Consider the following 19,620-nt stretch of genomic DNA (forward strand, 5'->3'; position numbering starts at 1 on the left):
CGGCATAAACCCGTGCTGGTTTCCCCTCAGCATAATTTGCCCTGCCGGGCTCTCACAAATGTGAGCCTTGATAATTTTTTCAAAGACTTTGCCAAGGATGGAGGTGAGACTGACTGGCCTATAGTTGCCCGGGTCCTCCTTCCTCCCTTTTTGAAAAAGTTGCTGATGTGAATTACTTTTCTCTGTCATTGTTTGTCTTGTTACTATGCGTAGTTGTGTTTTTATTAAGTCAATAAACCTTTCTTATTTTTCTACCCCGTCCATACTCTCAATCCTGAACCCTTCACAGGTGGCTGGGACAGTGGTGGTGGACAGGTCATTTTTGGCTTGGAGGGATGTGGGCAGTGGGGTTCTCCAGGGCTCAGTCCTTGGGCCCGCACTGTTCCATTTCTTTATTAGCGACTTGGACGAGGGGGTGAGAAGCACCTTATTTGAGTTTGCGGATGACACTAAGATGTGGGGAGAAGCGGGCACATTAGAAGGGAGGGACAGGCTACAACTAGATCTGGACAGGTTACAGGGGTGGGTGTATAAGAATAGGATGGGTTTCAACACTGACAAGTGCAAGGTGCTGCACCTGGGGAGGAAGAACCAGCAGCAGAACTACAGGCTTGGGAACTCCCTGCTCACCAGTGCAGAGGCAGAAAAGTATCTTGGGGTCATTATAGACTCCAAGATGAACACGGGCCACCAATGTGGGGACCCAGTCAGGAAGGCTAACCGTACCTTGTCATGCATCCACAGATGCATCACTAACAAATCCAAGGAGGTGATCCTCCCCCTCTATGCGACACTGGTTAGGCCTCCATTGGAGTACTGTGTCCAGTTCTGGGTGCTGCACTTCAGGAGGGGTGTGGCCAGCATGGAGAGGGTCCAGAGGAGGCCACCCGCATGATCAGGGGGCAGCAGGGCAGGCCCTACGAGGAGAGGCTATGGGACCTGAACCTGTTCAGCCTCCACAAGAGAAGGCTGAGTGGGATGTGGTGGCCACCTATAAACTTACCAAGGGGGACCAGCAGGGAATGGGAAAGACCCTGTTCCCCTGAGCACTACTGGGAGTAACTAGGAATAATGACCATAAGTTGACTGAGAGTAGGTTAAAGCTGGACAGGAGGAAGCACTACTTCATAGTCAGAGCTGCTAGGATCTGGAACCAACTTCCAAGGGTTGGTTGTACGCCCTGGGAGTCTTCAAAAGGGGCTAGATAATCACCTTTCAGGGGTCATTTGACCCCAGCATTCTTTACAGACTGTGGCAGGGGGTTGGAGTGGATGAACTGCTCAGGTCCCTTCCAACTATGAAACTCTGAAACTCTTTCTCACAAGGAGGGTAATAAAACACTGGAGCAGGTTACCTAGAGAGATGGTGGGATCCCTGGAGGTTTTCAGACCCGGTTAGACAAAACCTTGTCTGGGATGATGTAGTTGGGTCTGGTCCTACTTAGAGCAGGGGGTTGGACTAGATGTAACCTCCTGAGGTCCCTTCTAGCCCTCATTGTCTATAAGTCTATGAGTTATACTATAAGTCTATGAGTTCACCTGCCACCCAAGCAGGTGAATCATCAGTTGCTGGGTTTCCAGAACCTGCACCTTGTTTGGAGAGATCATCCTTCAGCCATCTTCACTTGCATTTCACCCTCTTGCTTTTAAAGCATCTCAATGACCTCTCAAGGTCCCTTGCAGCCCTATGTCTCAATGATCCTGTGATTGTCTCCAAACAAGCCTAGGCACTAACTTCCATGACCAGCACATTCGAGTTCACATCAATTACTGAAATATCGTTAGGTGACCTCATCTATCAGTTCTCACCTGTCAGTGTGACCTTCCCACTAGAGAGGGACACCTGCTTGCCAGGTCGTTGCAGTCTTTGTTTTGGTGTCCTGTAATACACAGGTTTTATCAATCTGCTTTTTATTTGGTAGCCTTGCAAGGCACCTGTAAGGATTAACAAGCTTCTTCCTCAGCATTTCTGTGCAAGCCATGTTAAGACTTCAGACTTACTGTACATAGCAACATGTCTGGTTCACGAGGCAGCCCCCACAAAGCAGTGCTGTGTATGCTGAGGCACCACTGGTTGGCTGTAGCAGAACCTTCACCAAGTGGTTCCTGCCCACCTCCATCTTCTTGGGGTACCCTCCCATTGTACCTTTCCTGCCATGCCTTGATGGAGATTTTGTAGTATTTGGGGAGGTTGCTGCAGGTCCTACTTAACCTTAGCCTTGCTCCTTGACTACTATACTTAACCTTATCCTTGCTCCTTGGCCACTAGCCTTGTTCCAGTTCCATTCACAACTTGAAAACTTTATTAGGACATGCAATAGCAAAGCCTTATTGTAGCAATAAAGACAGTGCTTATGCAGCTCCTGATTCAAGGGAAAAACAGGGCTGCTGGCCAAGCTTTTCTATTCCTTGGGGACTTTTGCTGAGTTGGTTTCTCTTTTTTGCTGAGCTTTGGAGATGTTCAAAGTCTCTTTGTTCAACCAGAGTGCATATCTGATACAGAGATTTTCCCTATTTGGTGCTGCTTCGGGGCTAAACCAAACCTTTTCCATTTTGCACCTAGCAGAGCTTTTCCTTATTTGGTGATACTTTGGAAGTACATCAATCCTTTTTCACTTCTTTGTGTTATGTTAATGAACCTTATTACTATGCATGCTGAACCCATGTTACCACCACCCAAGTCAAGCCCAGGTTCTGACATGACACATAGCCCATGGCCTACAGGTGCCACTTTGGCTTGATGGTCAGCCTGCTCTCTTCTCTTCAGCATAGACTAGATCCCTACCATGTTTATTCCTGTGCTGCCTGGGGGCTGCCCCTTGGCTGCTTATTGCCATATAGCTGGCTCCCCACAGCAAGCCTAGCTGGTTGTGCTTTCTCCTTAAAGTAACTGGAATCACAAAATCATAGAAAATGTAGGATGGTAGGGACCTTAGGAGGCCACATCCTGGGGGTGGTCTCAAAGGACAACATAATGCTGGGTGACATTTGGGATAAAACAGAGATTCACTCTGTTACTCCTTCCTGTGCAAGGCATGTGTGAGGCAGTGGGGTGTGCCAATGGGTGGGTGTGGGTGTTGGACTGACCACATTCGTTTTGGCAACTCCACTCTCCCCGACCCAGCTGGTGCAGTGGGATGGAGTCCCCCATGCCTATGTGATGCTGGGAGCTGGCTGGAGCTCAGTTTGGGCAACAGGGTGGTCAAAACCATAGTCTGAGTGGGGAAAGTGAATGGAAGGACTGGAGAAGGTCCTTTCAGTCTTGTGATGGAGAGAAAGCCTCCCACACCTACAGCACTAGCTTTCAGTGTCAGAATAGCTCTTTGATCCATTACAACAGCCATGGGATGCCGTTGGCAATGCTGGAGATCCTTTCCTTTCTTATTTTCTCTGAAGGCTCAGGAAGCAGCACTGGCCGGAAATGTTTCGCCCAACAACCTTTAAAGTCTTATTGGCAAGAAATACATGAGTTTTCTTTTCTCAGAAGGCACCTTGAAACCTTTATTACAGGATCATAAAGGACTGCACTGCACATTTCAAGGGATTCCTTTTATACATCATTCTGGGCCTTTTCCACAAGATCTGATATGCACACACTCAATTAAGTACAGCGTCATGTATACACCACGCACATTCAAAATCTGCACTGGTGAACAGTTTGAGGGGCTGCTTTGAATCTATCAAGCCCTGGCTGGTTTAATATTGGATTTTCTGGGATGTAGTCCCTTTCCAGATGAGAGATTGGCATGGTTCAGGCACCAAGCTATCGTGGAAATGGATAGGTTCATAAAAACCTAGAAAGCAGGGAGACATGATTGCCGAAGGTGTTCAAATGGCAGTGTTCTTTGTGAAAGAGCCCAGAGAGGCTTTTAGTTGAGTTCTGGGGGACAGCAGGGCAGTAGATGAAGTCAGTCTGACTTGAAGATGACCATCCTTATCATCTTTCATGGACTAATATGGGTAGCAACCACCTGTAGGCAGGTTAGTTCTTGAAGAGGACTAATTCTGTCTAGGGAAGTGATGTTGATCTTCATCTCATGAACAGACTCATATCTAAATAAGACGGTGGGAAAACTGAAATAAGTAAATGGTAAACTACAGACTACCAATGAATAGACATTAACTAAAATCAATTAACTGCAAAATCTGTCATACACGGACCCAGAAATGGCAATATGTGATGGGCCCTGTATGAAACCTAATTTCTCAAAGGTCTAGGGTTTAGTTGAAAAGGGTCTGTAATTGTGGTAGGTTCCCATTTCTCAGCACTTTGGCTAAGATCAAGTGTACATCCTGGCTACACAATTCATGGTGATATGGGATTGCTCCTGGGCTTTCCCTCCAGCTTGCTCCTTTGGGCTGTTGGCTAGGGGCAATTGAGACTGGGGGCATATGAACCCTAAGGCGTCTGAGTTTGGGGCTTGCATGTAGGATGCCTGCCATGGATTTGGAGTATCCGGAGTCCCAGGTCAAAGAGTTTGCCAGTGGTAGTGCCAAAAAGACATAAATGATTGAGCTTTGCTCAGTCAATAGAATTTGGAACCGATCTGGCTCATTTGTCCTCAGACACAAAATTCTAAAAATATTGTGTAATTATGTGTGGGAGCCTCTGGAAATGCCCCTGGGACCTCCACAGTGGTCCACATGGCGTATGGGAGGTGGCATTTTTACCTCTGTCTCAGTTGTCCTCAATGGTGTATAATTTTATCACTTTGCTGATGTTCCTGTGCACGTTGCTTAGATGCCATGAGCTGAACCAGCCTTCCTCCCTCTGAAGAGCTTCAGGACACCATCCCTGATCTGCTTGATCTTCACCCCATAAATAATGGGGTTGAGCATGGGGGGCAGGAGCAGGTAGAGGTTGGCCATGATGATGTGAGCATATGGTGCGATGTGGTGTCCCCCAAAGCGGTGTGCAAAAAAGGTGAAGAACGCAGGTGTGTAGGTGCTAAGAATGGCACAGATGTGGGCTGTGCATGTGCTGAAGGCCTTGCTGCGTGCTTCCTTGGAGGAGAGGCCCAGCACAGCCCTCAGGATCATGACATAGGAGAAGGAGATGCAAAGAATGTCAAGACCCCCGACCAGCCCAGCTGCTGCGAGGCCATAGATAGCATCAACCCTGATGCTGGCACATGCCAGCTTCACTACAGACATGTGGTCACAGTAAGTGTGAGGGATGACATTGCCTCGGCAGTACGGCAGTCTTTTGGCCCATAAGGGGAAGGGGGCAGCTACAATCATCCCCCTGAGGAAATTGAGGAGCCCTGCAGCAGTGATGATAGGATGCGTCAGGATGGTGGTATACCTCAAGGGGTAGGAGATGGCCACATATCGGTCCACGGCCATGAGCATGAGCACGCCAGACTCCATCCCTGCAAAGGTGTGGATGAAGAACATCTGGACCAGGCAGGCATTGAAGTTAGTTTCCTTGAGCTTGAGCCAGAAGATGCACATCGCTTTGGGAATCACAGTGGTGGTGGCTGCAATGTCAGTGATGGAGAGCATGGAGAGGAAGTAGTACATAGGCCGATGCAGAGTCTCCTCAATCCAAATGAGGTAGAGGAGGCCGCAGTTCCCCACCAAACCAATGAGGTACGCAAAGAAGAACAGGATAGAGATCCAGATGTGAGCTGCCTCCAGGCCTGGGATGCCATTCAGGATGAAGGTGGAGGTGGTGAGGCCAGTGAGGTTGGAATCTGCCATGATGGGTGGATGAAGATCATGTTTCTCTTCACAGCTGGTTTTTCTCTCTGGGCAGGAGAAAAATATGGAAGATGATGCACTGACAGAAACAACCTCCTTAAAACCTGACAACCAAACACCCCAAACCCTTGAGGGGCATTGCACATTGTGTGCACATGAGGGTTGGGGGGCTGCGGTCACGTTGCTATTGTTGGCTAGATATCTTCTAGATTTCAGACCCTTCAAAATGTTCCAAAACGTTCATGTTTCAGGCTGGTTTCCCAGCCACACGGAGACTGATCTTTGCCTGGCAAAGATTGATTTGGACCAAGTTGGAGCAAAAAAGTATGGCTGGGTATTTGTGTGATGAAAACAGAACACTGCAAAAGGCACAGGGATGCTTTCTTTTTATTATTGGTAATTAATTAATTTTTTTTCCTAATGGCTCCCTGGCAGACATTACAGTTCAGATGTGACTAATCAATTAATCATGTCTTAAGTAGTGACCTGGCCACACATTCATGCAATTAGTAGAACCATAAAACAGAATAAGCCAGAAAGTTATTACATAAAGTATGTGTAAAAATTTTATGGCTGGTTTCCATTGCACCTTAATTTGAACACGTGGCCAGTGCTGGTCAGCTGACTGGCACTCCCAGCCATGGGAGGACACCAGAGCAAAGGGCCCTGATGTGCTCGCATGTTTGGGAGGGCCAGCCAAGGAGGGGTAGCCAGCTGACTGGCACTTTGAGCCACAGGAGCACGGGGCACTCAGCCTGCTACTGGGTAGGGCAGGGGGAGTCCAGGATCATGAACCAGGGTTTCCCCTGCATCGACAATAAGGTGCAATGGGATCCGATCCCTGACACCACAATTGCATCTACTGCCATGCATGTGTGATGTCATCTGCAGTTGTCAGTGTCATTGTTGCTGTTTTCGGTTTTGGGTGTTATTGATGTGTCATTAGTGCTGAGGTCTCGGGCACCGAGGGGTAGACAAATTGCAGCCAGGAGATGCCAACACCCATCTTGACTTAACACCCACAGGCTTGGTTCTGTGACAATGATTCTGCCAAGTTCACTGTCTACAAGCGCAGCCATATCATGTTTTGTCCTAACAAGTACATCAGACCTGGAGCTAAGGCATTTGAACTGTGACAAGGTCATTGACACAACACCATGCAGGCTCCCCAGGGGTGCTACAAAATTCCCTGCTTTCCAATTCTTCTTTTACACAATGATCAAAACATATGACATATTGCTTTCCATCTTTATCTTGCACATCTCAAACTGGCCTTGTTTCACATTCTGATCTAGGTGTTCCCATTCCAGCCTTATCATCCTGGTACTGAACTATCCTACCTTGTACCATCATCTTTCCCTCTCATCTCTTGGTAGGAATGCACATCTGGCCAACATGCTAAGTTTTGTTTAGGAGAGGAGTTCATGCATTGGTGAGGTTTGCTGGTGAGGCCTACTCATATTAATGCTTTAGTAAAACCTTTGATCAATGCTTTAGCAAGGCTTGCATTGTTAAATGGCATGGCAGGAGTCATGACTGTTGGGGGTTACAGAAGTCTGTCAGTGGCCGAAGAAACACACTATTGTACTACAGAAAGGTCAACAACATGCCCGTTTCATAGGGTTCTGCATACTGCATGCTTTGCAGCATCCCCATGAGAATGATGAAGGTAGGTGTGCATTTTTACACTGTGTCAAAGCTTCAAGGCAAGCTAACCCTAGAGCAGGGAGTACTATATAGCTGCTACATGTTCAAGGGGTGTTGTTGCAGTGAAATGAGAGAGAGAGGATCTTCAGAACCCTCTTACTAGTTTTTACAGTGATAAACTCATGGGTGGATCTAGGATTTGGAAAAGGAGGGTGCAGATCACAGAATCATACAAAATGAGGGTTGGAAGGGAGCTCAGGAAGTTACATCTAGTCCAGCTCCCCACTCAAAGCAGGACCAGCCCTAGCTACATCATCCCAGACACAGAACTGTTGAGCTGGGCCTTCAAAACCTCCAAGGATGGAGACTCCACCACCTCTTTGGGTAACCCATTTCAGTATTTTACTATCCTTCTCCTGAGAAAGTTTTTCCTAACATCTAACCTCAACTTTCCTTGCTGCAGCTTGAGCCCATTGCTCCTTGTCCTGTCATCTGCCCCCACTGAGAACAGCCCAGCTCCATACTCTTTGCAACCCCCTGGAGGGAGTTCAAGGCTGATATTAAGGCACTTCCTCATGTAGAACACATCACATATTTTCCTCCAATTTAAGAGAAACCAGAAGCCTTATTAGGGAGCTAGGGCCACATTATTCAGTTTAAGATCAAAGCCCAAACAAATGTGCACTCATTTACTTTAAAAACAGCAACACAACAAAGTAGGCAAAAATTGCCAGAAGCTCTTGCATCACTAGATCTGTAGTCATTAGAATTAAATGTACGTCTCTTATTCAGATCTTAAAACAAAACATAGTCTTCTTGAGTGTCTTGGCACTGCCCCAGTTCCTCAGCTGCTCATTTCTACACCTGAGTTAATGTGAGCCCACCTGAGTTAAAGTTTTTAGCTAGAGCTAAAACAGTCCACAGAGCAGTGAAATAGAAGAGTGACATTCCCAGGCATGGCAAACAGACAGCAACATTGCAAAAGAGAGAATAGTTTGGTGGAACATCAAGACCATTAAAAAGGAGAAAGGGTTGTTAACACCTGTGGAGTGGAGAGAGATTAGCAGGAAGCAGGGAGTTTACAATGAGCCACAAAGCCAATCTCTTGGCACTGCCTGAATAGAAATGCTGCTGCCCCTCCCAGCAGTTGGTTTTCAAGTTTGGGTGGAGCAGGAATCAAAGCGAAATGTCCCACTTTGATCCCTGGGTAAGCTATCCTTTCTTTGGTAGCTATTATTCTGTTCCTGGCTCCATGTGCAGTCTCAGGGATTGTTCCAACCCTGTAGCAATATTGTAGTCTTGGCACCTTTGAGTCTGAAGAATTTCCACATAAAAAAACCTGACAGACTCTGCATCCCTTAAGGACCAAAGTCTTTTGTGGCAGAGTTAAATCCTTTCGCTAGTAAATATCCCATGAAACTCTCTTCAGCAGCATTCGCATCTCCTTCTTTCTGCAGGTGTCTGGCTGCTGGGCACGCTCCAGGTTCATGCACCAAGCTGCCTTTTTCTTTATTGCAAAGAAATCCTGGTGAGGCCATGCTCAAAAGTCAGGTCATGTCCCAGCTGATAATGTGGGGGGCATCCTTTTAACTAAGTCCCGTTGTGAACTTATGAGACCAATGGCTCTACCCTTTAGAGAGGTGCATTGGACAGAAAGTTTAGCCAGTGTTGATTAGTTAGGTGCATTTTAACTGAAGATGCCCTGATCAGCCAAAGGGGAAAGACAGGCATTTCTCCTTTTGTTCAGCAAATGGCTGAACCCATGATCAGAATTTTCACCTTTGTCTAAAGGCTTTAGTTCAGAATGGTTTGACTCCCTGCTCTGTGCTCACTCCTCCAATTTAAACTGCTTTACCAGGTTGGGAGACCACAATTACCTGACCTGAAAAGTCACATACAATCATAGAGAAGTGGGGCGGGAAGGGAGCTCCAGAGGTGACATCTAGTCCAACCCCCTGCCTGAGGCAGGACCATCCCTGTTCAAACCATCCTACACCCACGATCACCACCAGCTATGATCAGAAAACACAAAATCTGTTCTAGGGACTTTAAAGTACCAGGAGTAAAATGTTGCTGCAGCATTTGGAGAGTCCCTGCATTTGCACATAGAAACAGGAGGAAAATAAAGGTTGCATGGATGACTGAATATCTGGAATTTCCTAATTCAGAACTCCACCTCTGTACTGGCTGCCAGGCTAAGACCGGCCAGAAACCCACCCTTGGTTATTCATCTGGTAGCTTTCCAGCACTGGCTATAACTGCTTACATCTCAGCACAAGCCACATGCAATCCTGTGGGACAAAGACAAGGTACACGATAGCCTGAAAGGTTTTTTCTGTTCCACATATGTCTCAAATGAAGAACCTGCTGCCAGTTCTGGAGGTGGCAGAGGGTCTCAGACAGAAAGGCTGCAAGACCCTTTCCTACTGGAAAGGGTAAAGCAAGGGCACTGCTCCCACAATACAGCAAACTCTCCATGAACAGCATTTCACTCACTGTGGAAATGCAGAGGAACGGAGCAACACACTGTAGCAGAAGTTCAGAGCAACGTTGCTGATTGCAGCTACAATTGCAAGCAATTGCACCCTGCCTCCGTTCAGGATGAACTTGCTCATGACAGCATGGTCACCACCTTTCCTTTGCCTGAAGGGTCCTGAGCTCTTTCATAGCCAGAGCCTTGTCTTGATGTCACACCCAGAAGACCAGAATTGGACTATCCACTGCGCAGGGGGCAGCTCTGCCTTTCATCCTGCATTGGGAGTTGTCTTGAGTCTTTTGGTCTCAATTCCTCTGGCTCACAGAAGGAGATAGAGACATACTTGATGGACAGGGAGACTGGAAGAACAGCGTCACAACAACCCTTGCTGTATTAATAACCTCACTTACCAATGTCCAAGGTGGCCTGAGTTCCCCGCTTCGCATAGGTTTAATGATTCCCACATGTCTGTATGATCTGGGGAGTGGTTTTAAGGCATCTATGGGTTTCCATTCTTAGGAGTCGCAGGTGTTTTTGGGCCCAAAGTGGTTTGTTACTGGATGGAGAGAGATCAACAAAGCATCCCTGGTGGCAGGGGGGAGTGGGGTGGGGGTTTGTGGGGTGGCTGCAAAGGCAGGGCTAGAGTTGAAAAATTTGCTGTCTTGAGAATGATTTATGAAGAAGGGAAATTGCAGGTTTTAACTCATTCTTGTGTCGTTGGGTGCATGGAAAATGTGCCTTGCCTGTGCTGACCTGCAGTTTCCTGCATTTCTGAATGCAAAGACTTTCTTCTGATTGCAGTAGAGTGGCCTGTTTAGATGAGCAGCTTAGGACGGCATGAGAGGGGCTGGGAAAGAGAGATCTAGCTGGACAACTGGGATGTTAAAGGGATGTTTCTCCATCCTCTGTCCCTTCGCCCAATGTCTAGGGGAATGGATGCAAGACTCTGCTGCTCTCTGTTTCCCAGCTCTGCCAGAGATCTGTGCCAGTGTCTGCAGTAAAGACAGGCCAGATGCATGGTCTGCACCTCCTTCACAAGGTGCAGCAGACACTAAGAGGGATGTGATGTGAGATTTCTGTTTTGCATTAAGCACAGTGTGCACCCTATTCATTTCAGTGTTGTTGGGGTACATCACGCTCAGACTCCTAATGCTGGACAATGCCAGTAAAGACATGAAGAAATACTATGTTAGCCCTGGTTCACATCCTCTACCGTGTCTGCTGTCAGTAGACACTCTTTACATTAACAGGAAACAAATGGCCATGTTCAAAATTTCCCAGCTGCGTGCAGTTTTACATACCTTTTAGTTACTCCTTACCATATTTTACCATCCCCCTGAGATGAGGCCTATAGGGCTGGAAGGAAGAGTCTGGGTCATCCAGTTCATCTCTCCTGCCATGTTGCTCTCTGAGAAATTCTGCCTTAAAATCTCCACTGTGGAGTTTCTGAAATCCCTTTTTGAATTAAGAACCCAGGTGAAAGCCCTTTTTGCACTATACCCTAATAAAAACCCTGATTGATGTTTGCTCTGTTTCAGCAGGAGCCCCCCAATCCCTGTTGGTGATGGCTGAAAATTATGTCTATATGGTAAAGGTGCTTGCTGAATGCTCTGTGAGGATCAGACTAGGTGTTATTTGTCATTTATTCATGTATTGCGAGCTGTATGTTGTTGCTAAGAGCTTAATTAAAGTTAAAGTTTAGTGAGGCCTTGTATGTAGTGAGGCCTTGTAAGATTAGTGAGGCCTTAAAAGTAGTAAGGCTTTGTATGTAGTGGCGCAGTTAAAATTAACCTTATCAGAAAAATGCAAAGGCTTGTCCTGCCATTGGTCAGTCATAAAGAAAGTTTGTTGTGAGTGGCTGTGAGTCCACAGCATATCTCAGAAATTATAACTTGGCTAGCACATTTGGAAATTATCAGAAGGGAGATGCAGCATTGTAAGAGAAGCTACTAATTTAGAAATTAGCTGCTGACCTGGATTCTGTGGGCCCGTGCATCTTGAGGAGCCCAAGGACTGAATACCAGGGTCCTTCCCGGTACCCCTCGGACAGTGCAGATCGGGGACATCTGACTTTGCTAAGCTTTATAAAAGAAGAACTTGTCATGCATCAGGCATCAGAGGGGACTGCCAATATGTTGCCAACGTGAATTGTTACTGTCTGTCATTGGTGTCTTGTTATATTACGCGTAGTTGTGTGTTTATTAAGTCAATAAACCTTTCTTACCTGTTTACCCCTGACCACTCTCTCAATCTCGAACCCTTCTTTGGCAGCTAGAACACCTGTTGACCCTGGGTTCCCCGTATTACATTTCACCATCCTCTATTCCAGGGGTTCTTGAAGAGAACTTTAGGTTGGATATTAGGAAAAACTTTCTCACTAGGAGGGTGGTGAAGCACTGAAACAGGTCACCCAGAGAGGTGGTGGCTTCTCCATCCTTGGAGGTTTTTAAGCCCTGGCTAGACAAAGACTTGGCTGGGATGATGTAGTTGGGGCTGGTCCTGCTTGGAGCAGGGGCTTGGACTAGATGTGACCTCCTGAGGTCCTGTCCAACCTGAATTTTCTATGACTTTGTGATTCTTAACTGTTTTCAAGCTCGATCCAACACCTTCTACCGTCCATCTCTCTCAGAATCCTTCTTGAGAGTCTTTGGCAGAGGAAAATCTCAAATGTTTTAATTGATCATGATGAACAAAAAAAGAACGCTTAATGCCATACACAGTCACAATCAGCAAAGGAGATAAAGGCAATCCTCTAGCTCATCCTACCACTGGAGCACTGGTGGATGCCAACTCAGTCTGCCAGAGAAAGGATTTGGTCAGGGAATTTCTAGTGAATTTGGCAGGGATTTAGAAACAAATATAGCAATATTCAGTGAAAAGCCTCTTGGCGGCACACATGTAGCACCTAAATGTACGAAGTGATTCCTCCATGGGGAGCATAGCCTGGTGGGAGCTGTAGTCCAGAGGTATCATGGTCCTTTCTCTCCTATGGGCTCAAACCCCTGACTGGACTGCATCCCTTCATTCCCCAGTGCTCTCCTCTCACATGGAGTGGCAGGTGCCTCAAGAAAGTCATTGAGTTTCTTCATTTTCATGCTTTCCATTGACTCCATGACAAAAGCATAGACATAATGGGGGCACAGAAGGGAATTGGTGAGGTTTTATTCACCAAGGCGCCCCCAGGGGTTACAAGAAATAATGGCCACAAGATAGCAGAAAGCAGATTTAGATTGGACATTACGAAGAACTTCTTCACAGTTCGAGTGGCCAAGGTCTGGAACGGGCTCCCAAGGGAGGTGGTTGGGAGTCTTCAAGAGGAGGTTGGATATGCATCTAGCTGGGGTCATCTAGACCCAGCACTCTTTCCTGCCTATGCAGGGGGTCGGACTCGATGATCTATTGAGGTCCCTTCCGACCCTAACATCTATGAATCTATAATGGTACTAAGCCAAGCAAACTCTCCTGCCACCCCAAACTCCTTGTTCCTTTCATTTGCCTTTGCCCCACACCTGGATTTCCTTTCTCCCTTTAAGTTATTCCTTTCCCCAACTACAGTCCCATATTCTGCCCCACACATTCTCTGGTATGCCATCCAGGCCTTCACACAGTGATCCAGTGTGTACTGCCATCTTCCCTGAGGACTGTGATGAAATGTGATGAGTATTTATAAGGCGAATGTGTGAACTCCCTCTGGGTTTCTCCATTTGACGTGGTCACACCTATTTGTACCTCTGTTTGTGTCTGATGAGATTTGTTTCTTCTCATTAAAGGAATCTGTGAGGAAAGAAATTGGGTGGACATTTGTGGATAAGGAAAACACAGATGTTTTTAACCTTGTCCAGGCTGGTTGAGTGCCTTGCTTTTGTGGACATCAGATCTTATGTGCTACTGTATACCCCAAAGCTCCCACGAGTTAGTCATAATATTAGTAGAATGGCTATTTCAACTAGCAGCTCACAGGTACATGAAGAGGGGTGGGGAAGGTACATCTAGCTGGAAAATAGGTATGCTAAAAATTTAATGGGATATTTCTCTAACCTCTGATTCCCTAGCCCCATCTCTGCCTGCGATCTGCGCCTAAGTCAGTAACTTCTCACTGTAATGTCCTCAAAATGGAGATGAAGAGCAGCCACCTCCTTCATAGGAGGATGGAGACAAAATCATTAGGGTCTGACAGAGACATGTGAGACGAGTAGGATAGGGAGATGTGGGCATCTGCTGTCTGTGGGTGAGATCCCCAACACCTCTGTGCTCCCTGGATCTGGCCAGTCTTAGCAGCCAAAAAAGATGGGTCCTGTTTCCTTAGGAGTCCCTGAACTACATCAGACTACAGCTATCAGTCTGTTGGCTGTAGACACGGTCCGCGACTGACAGACCACACTCACCAGTGCAGACTATGGACCTAGCACAAGCCTGAGTTAGGAAGCAGCTTGAGCTGGTCTACACCAGCAAGCTTGCATTTAACTCCCAAGCAGGGACAGGACACTGGTGTCAGTGAAACTTTGGTGTCGCCCATGATGGTGCTGCTTCTGTCTTGTGCTCTTGTCTGGGCTGGCATGGCCAGGGGGTATCTTGCCTTGAGTGGGGGCTAGGCTAGTTGCCCTTCCAGCCCCATTTCTATCTGTGTTTCTGAGTTGTACCAGGTGATGGCTGTCACCATGTGTCCGCTCCTTGCCTATACTGGGACAAGCCCTCATTATGCCTTCTCAGTGCTGCAGGACAGACCCAGTTCAGCTCCTCGGTGCAGGGAGCATGCAGCAGGACTGGGCTTGGGAAGGGTGGTGGAAACAGAAAGCCCCTGGGAGAGCTTGTTTGTAGCAGACCCCAGCCTGGCCCCTCCCCACCACCTCTGCAGGGGCAGGGAGCTCCACGGGGGAGCGTGAAGGGAGGATATAGCCGGCACCATTGGCTGCTAGCACTGTGGCTGCCTGCTCTCCCAGCTCCTCTGCTCGGCTGGGCTGGCTGGAGGGGGACCCCCGTGCCATTGGTGGCTCCTGGTGAGTGAAGGGCTCTCGAGCAGGGGCTGCTACATGCATTCCTGGAGGACTGAGCCAGCCAGGTGGGGCCCCTGCAAAGACCCCAACCCCTCACAACCTGGCTCTGTTCCCAGTCTCCAGCAGATCAGGGAAGCAGCAGCAGCTGCTCTGGGCTCTGTGGGTGCCCAGGAGCTGCCAGGCTGCTCTCTGCCAGGGTCCGGCCACTCCAGCTGCTCCTCTCTGGCTGTGACCAGAGCTGGCAGCTTCTGCAGAAGGGAAGCAGTGGTGAGATGACCTCCCTGCTGGCGAGGTCTCCCGCTTTCATCGTATTGGTGGAAGGAGCATCGGCCTCTTGGATGCAGCTAGTCCAGTGTTTCTTAGTCTGGGTGCTGGGGAGTCCTGGGGTGCTGTGAGATTCTTTGAAGGGTGCCCGAGGTGTGGGGATGAGTGAGGTGTGAGGACATAAACTGAATAGGTAAGCCGGGTTGTGGCTCATCCCTGCCTGGACAATCCCCATATAGCTCAGGCCCTGGACAAGGAGGGAAGCGGTGAACCATGTTGAGATGGGTGCCATGCAGTTCACACAAGGCATGGAGAGGGGTCATGAGCCCAGTGACTGGTCTCTGGTGTGCTGGACACAACTGTGTTTGGACTAAAAACTTCTTCCCTGTTAGAGCAGTGAGTCAGATGCCCACGAATAGGGTAGACACTCCATCACTGAAGGTCTTTAAAAAGAGACTAGACAGCCACTGCTTGGGGATGATCTAGCTGTAGCAATGCTTGTGTGCTATTATGGGGATTTCCCAGGCTTCTGGGCTCTTCTGGTTGCTGCATAAATCCTGGAGGGAATTTTTTCCCCTCTCCTGCTGCATTTTTCAAGACTTCCTCAGAGGTGCTGGGTGCTGGCTTCAGCCCAGGCTGGGGATGGGGACTGGGCTGTGCCAGTGCTCCTGCTGGGACCAACCCCCAAGGGTCCTAGCTAGAGGGTCTTGTCCCTCCACTCAGGCTCAGACTGACGTTGCATTTGGGGGCAGGAAGGGATTTCTGCCCTGGTCAGACTGGTAGACTGGGGGAGCTTTGCTTTCCTCTGCAGTAGGGGCACAGCCTCTGCCTGGGAAGAAGGATGTTGGCGGCCACCGTCCCTCTGCTTCTCCTGTGGCTGGTTTGAGTGTGATGCCTGGTGCTGTGTCAGGGTCAATTACAATTTTGCTAAGAGGTTGGGCACTGGATGTGTCTGGGCTGGTTTGGACGGGGCTGATCCAGACTCAGGTAGGGGTTGGACTAGATGTGACCTCCGGAGCTCCCTTCAGCCCCACTGCTCTGGGATTTTATGGGATGAAGAACCGGCTGGGATGTCAGGCCACACTGTTGCTTTGGGTGTCCTGCCTGCAGCTCCTGACAACCACTTTGCTCTCCCACTGGGACAGCTCCTGGGCTCTGGGGGCAGGTCTGGATCCCCTGATGCTCAGGGCAGTGGGGGCTGTGGTGTGTGTCCTGCCTGCTGTCCTGCACAGCATGGGTCAGGGGCTGCCCGAGTCACCTCCTGCATCATGTCCACGTACTCTGCCCAGTCTAGAGCCCATCATGGGGACAAACGACCAGTCTCCATGGTAAAAGCTCTGCAGACAGGGAAGATGCTACGACCCTCGTGGAGGCAGCGCTGAGACATGTTTTGTTGCCTTTGCCTCTGCTGAGGGAGAGTTGGCTGGGTTAGGCTGAAGTCAGTGAGCAGGCAGGCGAGATGTGCACCTCTATAAAGAATAACTAAATAAGATCTATATAGAGAGAGCACAAGCTATCCCTGTTCACAACCCAAGTTTGCTTCATTAGGTGCTGTGAAAGGACCTGCAGAAAGCAGAGAGTAAGAAGGAGAGAGAAATTAGAATACCAAAGACAAGGGTGGGTGGGTGGGAGGGATGGAGAGAGAGAGGGGAGATGGGATGGTGCCAGGAGAGACAAATTAGGAGGGATTCTGTTGGCCACAGCTTTCATAGAATCATAGAATCCTAGAAGTCGGGTCGGAAGGGACCTTGTAGATCTTCAAGTCCGACCCCCTGCCTGGGCAGGAGGGAAACTGGGCTTAAGTGACCCCAGCCAGGTAGGCATCGAGCCGCTTCTTAAAGACCCCCAGGGTAGGAGCCAGCACCACTTCCCTTGGAAGTTGGTTCCAGACCCTAGCCGCCCTGACTGTGAAGTAGTTCCTACGGATGTCTAATCTGAACCTACTCTCCAACAACTTGTGGCCGTTATTCCTTGTCAGCCTGGGGGGCGCTAGGGGAAACAAGGTCTCCCCCAAACCCTTCTGGTCCTCCCTAGTGAGTTTATAGATGGTCACCAGGTTCCCTCTCAGCCTTCTCTAGTGAAGGCTGAACAGGTTCAGGTCCCGTAGCCTCTCCTTGTAGGGTCTGCCTTGCTGTCCCTGGATCATGCGGGTGGCCCTCCTCTGGACCCTCTCAATGTTGTCCACATCCCTCTTGAAGTGGGGTGCCCAGAACTGGACACAGTACTCCAGCTGCGGCCTGACCAGTGTCGCGTACAGGGGGAGGATCACCTCCTTGGATCTACTTGAGATGCACCTGTGGATGCACAATATGGTCCGGTTAGCCCTGCCGACCGTGACCTCGCATTGTTGGCCCATGTTCATCTTGGAGTCAATGATGACTCCAAGATCCCTTTCTACCTCCGTGCTCTCAAGAAGGGAGTTTCCCAGCTTAGAAGTGTGCTGCTGGTTACTACTGCCCAAGTGCAGCACCCTGCACTTGTCCGTATTGAAACGCATCCTGTTTTTGTTAGCCCACCCCTGCAACCTATCCAGGTCTCGCTGCAGTCTTTCCCTCCCTACTAGTGTGCCCACCTCTCCCCAAATTTTGGTATCATCATCCCCGATACCGGCCCATCACAGATGTGCTCCTTGATGATCTTCTCAAAGAGTCTCCCCAAGATTGAGGTAAGACTGATGGGCCTATAGTTGTCCGTGTCCTCCCTCCTCCCTTTTTTAAAGATGGGGACCGCATTGGCTATCTTCCAATCATCTGGCACCTGGCCTGGGCACCACGAGCGCTCGTAAAGCTGTACCAAGGGCCCTGCAATAACCCCTTTCTTTTGGGAACTTTTGCTATCCTCAGTTCCTCACCATCCTCCCTTAGCCCATCCTTTGCTCATAAATGACTGATTTCTACGTGGCTTCCTGCAGGTCCAGTCAGAGCATTGGAGGAAGAGTGAATGCCTCTCTGAATTGCTTACACTATGAGGTGCACCTGCCTTGCCTTGTCCTTCTCAATCAGGGGGGACTTTCCCTTCCTGGTAGTCAGGATGTTTTCACCACTGCTTTCGCTCCCCCTGAGCCAGGCTGGGCTGTGACACACTGGCGTCTGGCTCAAGTGAGGGATTGTTGTAAAACCTCTGGGTGCTGCTCCCAGTCCTCACTGCCCCTCCTTTCTCCTGCCAACTGGCTCACAGCTGGTTGCAGCGTGGTCACTTCCCCTTGGAAAGCCCCGAGCAGGGAGGCTGCTGCTTTGTCCTGATTCTCCTGGCTTGGCATCACACCAGGTCAAATCGGGGTGCTTCTAGGGGATGCTCTGTGACCAGTTCCTCTGTGACCAGATGACCCCTGTGAGTTATAAAGCCTCCCCTGGCTGGGTAGCGATGCCCAGGGTCTTCTAGCCCTGGTAGCAGGAGCTCTCCGGTGTGCATCCCTCTCCCCATGGCAAAGCTATTCTTGCTTTGCCAGTGCAGCCCTGCTCCCTCGCGGGGTTTGTGCTGCAGCAGATGCAGCCTAGTGTGGACACCACGCCATGCCCGTCTGCGGTGTTCACTGTAGGACATGACCTGAACCCGTTCCAGGCTGTCAGGGACTCAGACCAGCAGGACAGGTCCTGGGGAGCACAGATGTCATAGGGAGTGTGGACATCAGAACAGGAGCTGCCATGGGTCCATCTTGCCCCATGTCCTGTCTCACACAGCGGCAGGGAGCACATGCTGCATGGGAGGTGAATGGGGCACATCCAGATATTCCCACTCCCATTGCAGTTTCCAGCAGTCCAGAGGCTGACCCTGTCTACTGTACTCAGTACCTATGGCTGGATCTTTCCTCCAGGAGTGGGTCCAATCCTCTTGTGACCTGGATTAAGCGATCGGCCCCAACAAGGTCTTGCGGCAGTGAGTCCCATCTGGTAATGACGCACCATCTGGAGAACTTCCTCGTGTTTATTTTAAACCTGCCAGTAATAGCTTCAGTTCCTGCCCCCCAGCTCTAGGATGGAGAGAGGCAGGGAATAACAAATCCCCATTGACTTTCTCTGCCCCACTGTAAATTTTGTGACCCTCTGTCATGTCTCCCCTCAAGTATCTCTTGTCTAAGCTTAGTCCTGGCCCATGTAGCCTCTTCTCACATAAAAACCCCTCCAGACCTCTGATCATCCTTGTTGCCCTTCTCTGGACCTTTCTAGCTCTTCTATAGCTTGTTAGAGGTGCGTGGACCAAAATGGGGCACATCGTGTGAGGCACCGTGGGTTTATAAAGGGGAAAAGAGATATCCTGTTTGGGTTACCATTCCCTTCTGGATAATTCCTCATAGTTTATTTCCCTTTCTGACAGCTGCATTGAGTTCAGCAAAGCATCCATAATGACTCCAGTGGCTCTTTGCTGTGAGTCTGTCCGGGATATTCATTCCCATGTGCATCCGTTTGCACTTCTCAACATTGAGTGTCATTTGCTCTTTGCCATGGCTGGGCTGTGGTACTGCAGAGAAGGACCTGGGGGTGACAGTGGACTGTAAATGGAGTATAAGCCAATGATGTGCTCTTGTGGCAAACAAGCC

The 19,620-nt window shown here is 49.1% G+C and overlaps 1 protein-coding gene across 1 annotated transcript; it reads right to left on the reverse strand.

The window, feature by feature from the left end:
* Positions 1 to 4,736: 4,736 nt before the first annotated feature.
* Positions 4,737 to 5,702, reverse strand: LOC102571469 (olfactory receptor 52N2). The gene has a single exon (XM_006259542.2). The coding sequence runs from the start codon at positions 5,700 to 5,702 to the stop codon at positions 4,737 to 4,739; it is 966 nt and encodes a 321-aa protein (XP_006259604.2).
* Between the last annotated feature and the right edge of the window lie 13,918 nt (positions 5,703 to 19,620).

The sequence above is a fragment of the Alligator mississippiensis genome, chromosome 1, assembly GCF_030867095.1.
Source record: "Alligator mississippiensis isolate rAllMis1 chromosome 1, rAllMis1, whole genome shotgun sequence".
NCBI classification, from domain to species: Eukaryota; Metazoa; Chordata; order Crocodylia; family Alligatoridae; genus Alligator; species Alligator mississippiensis.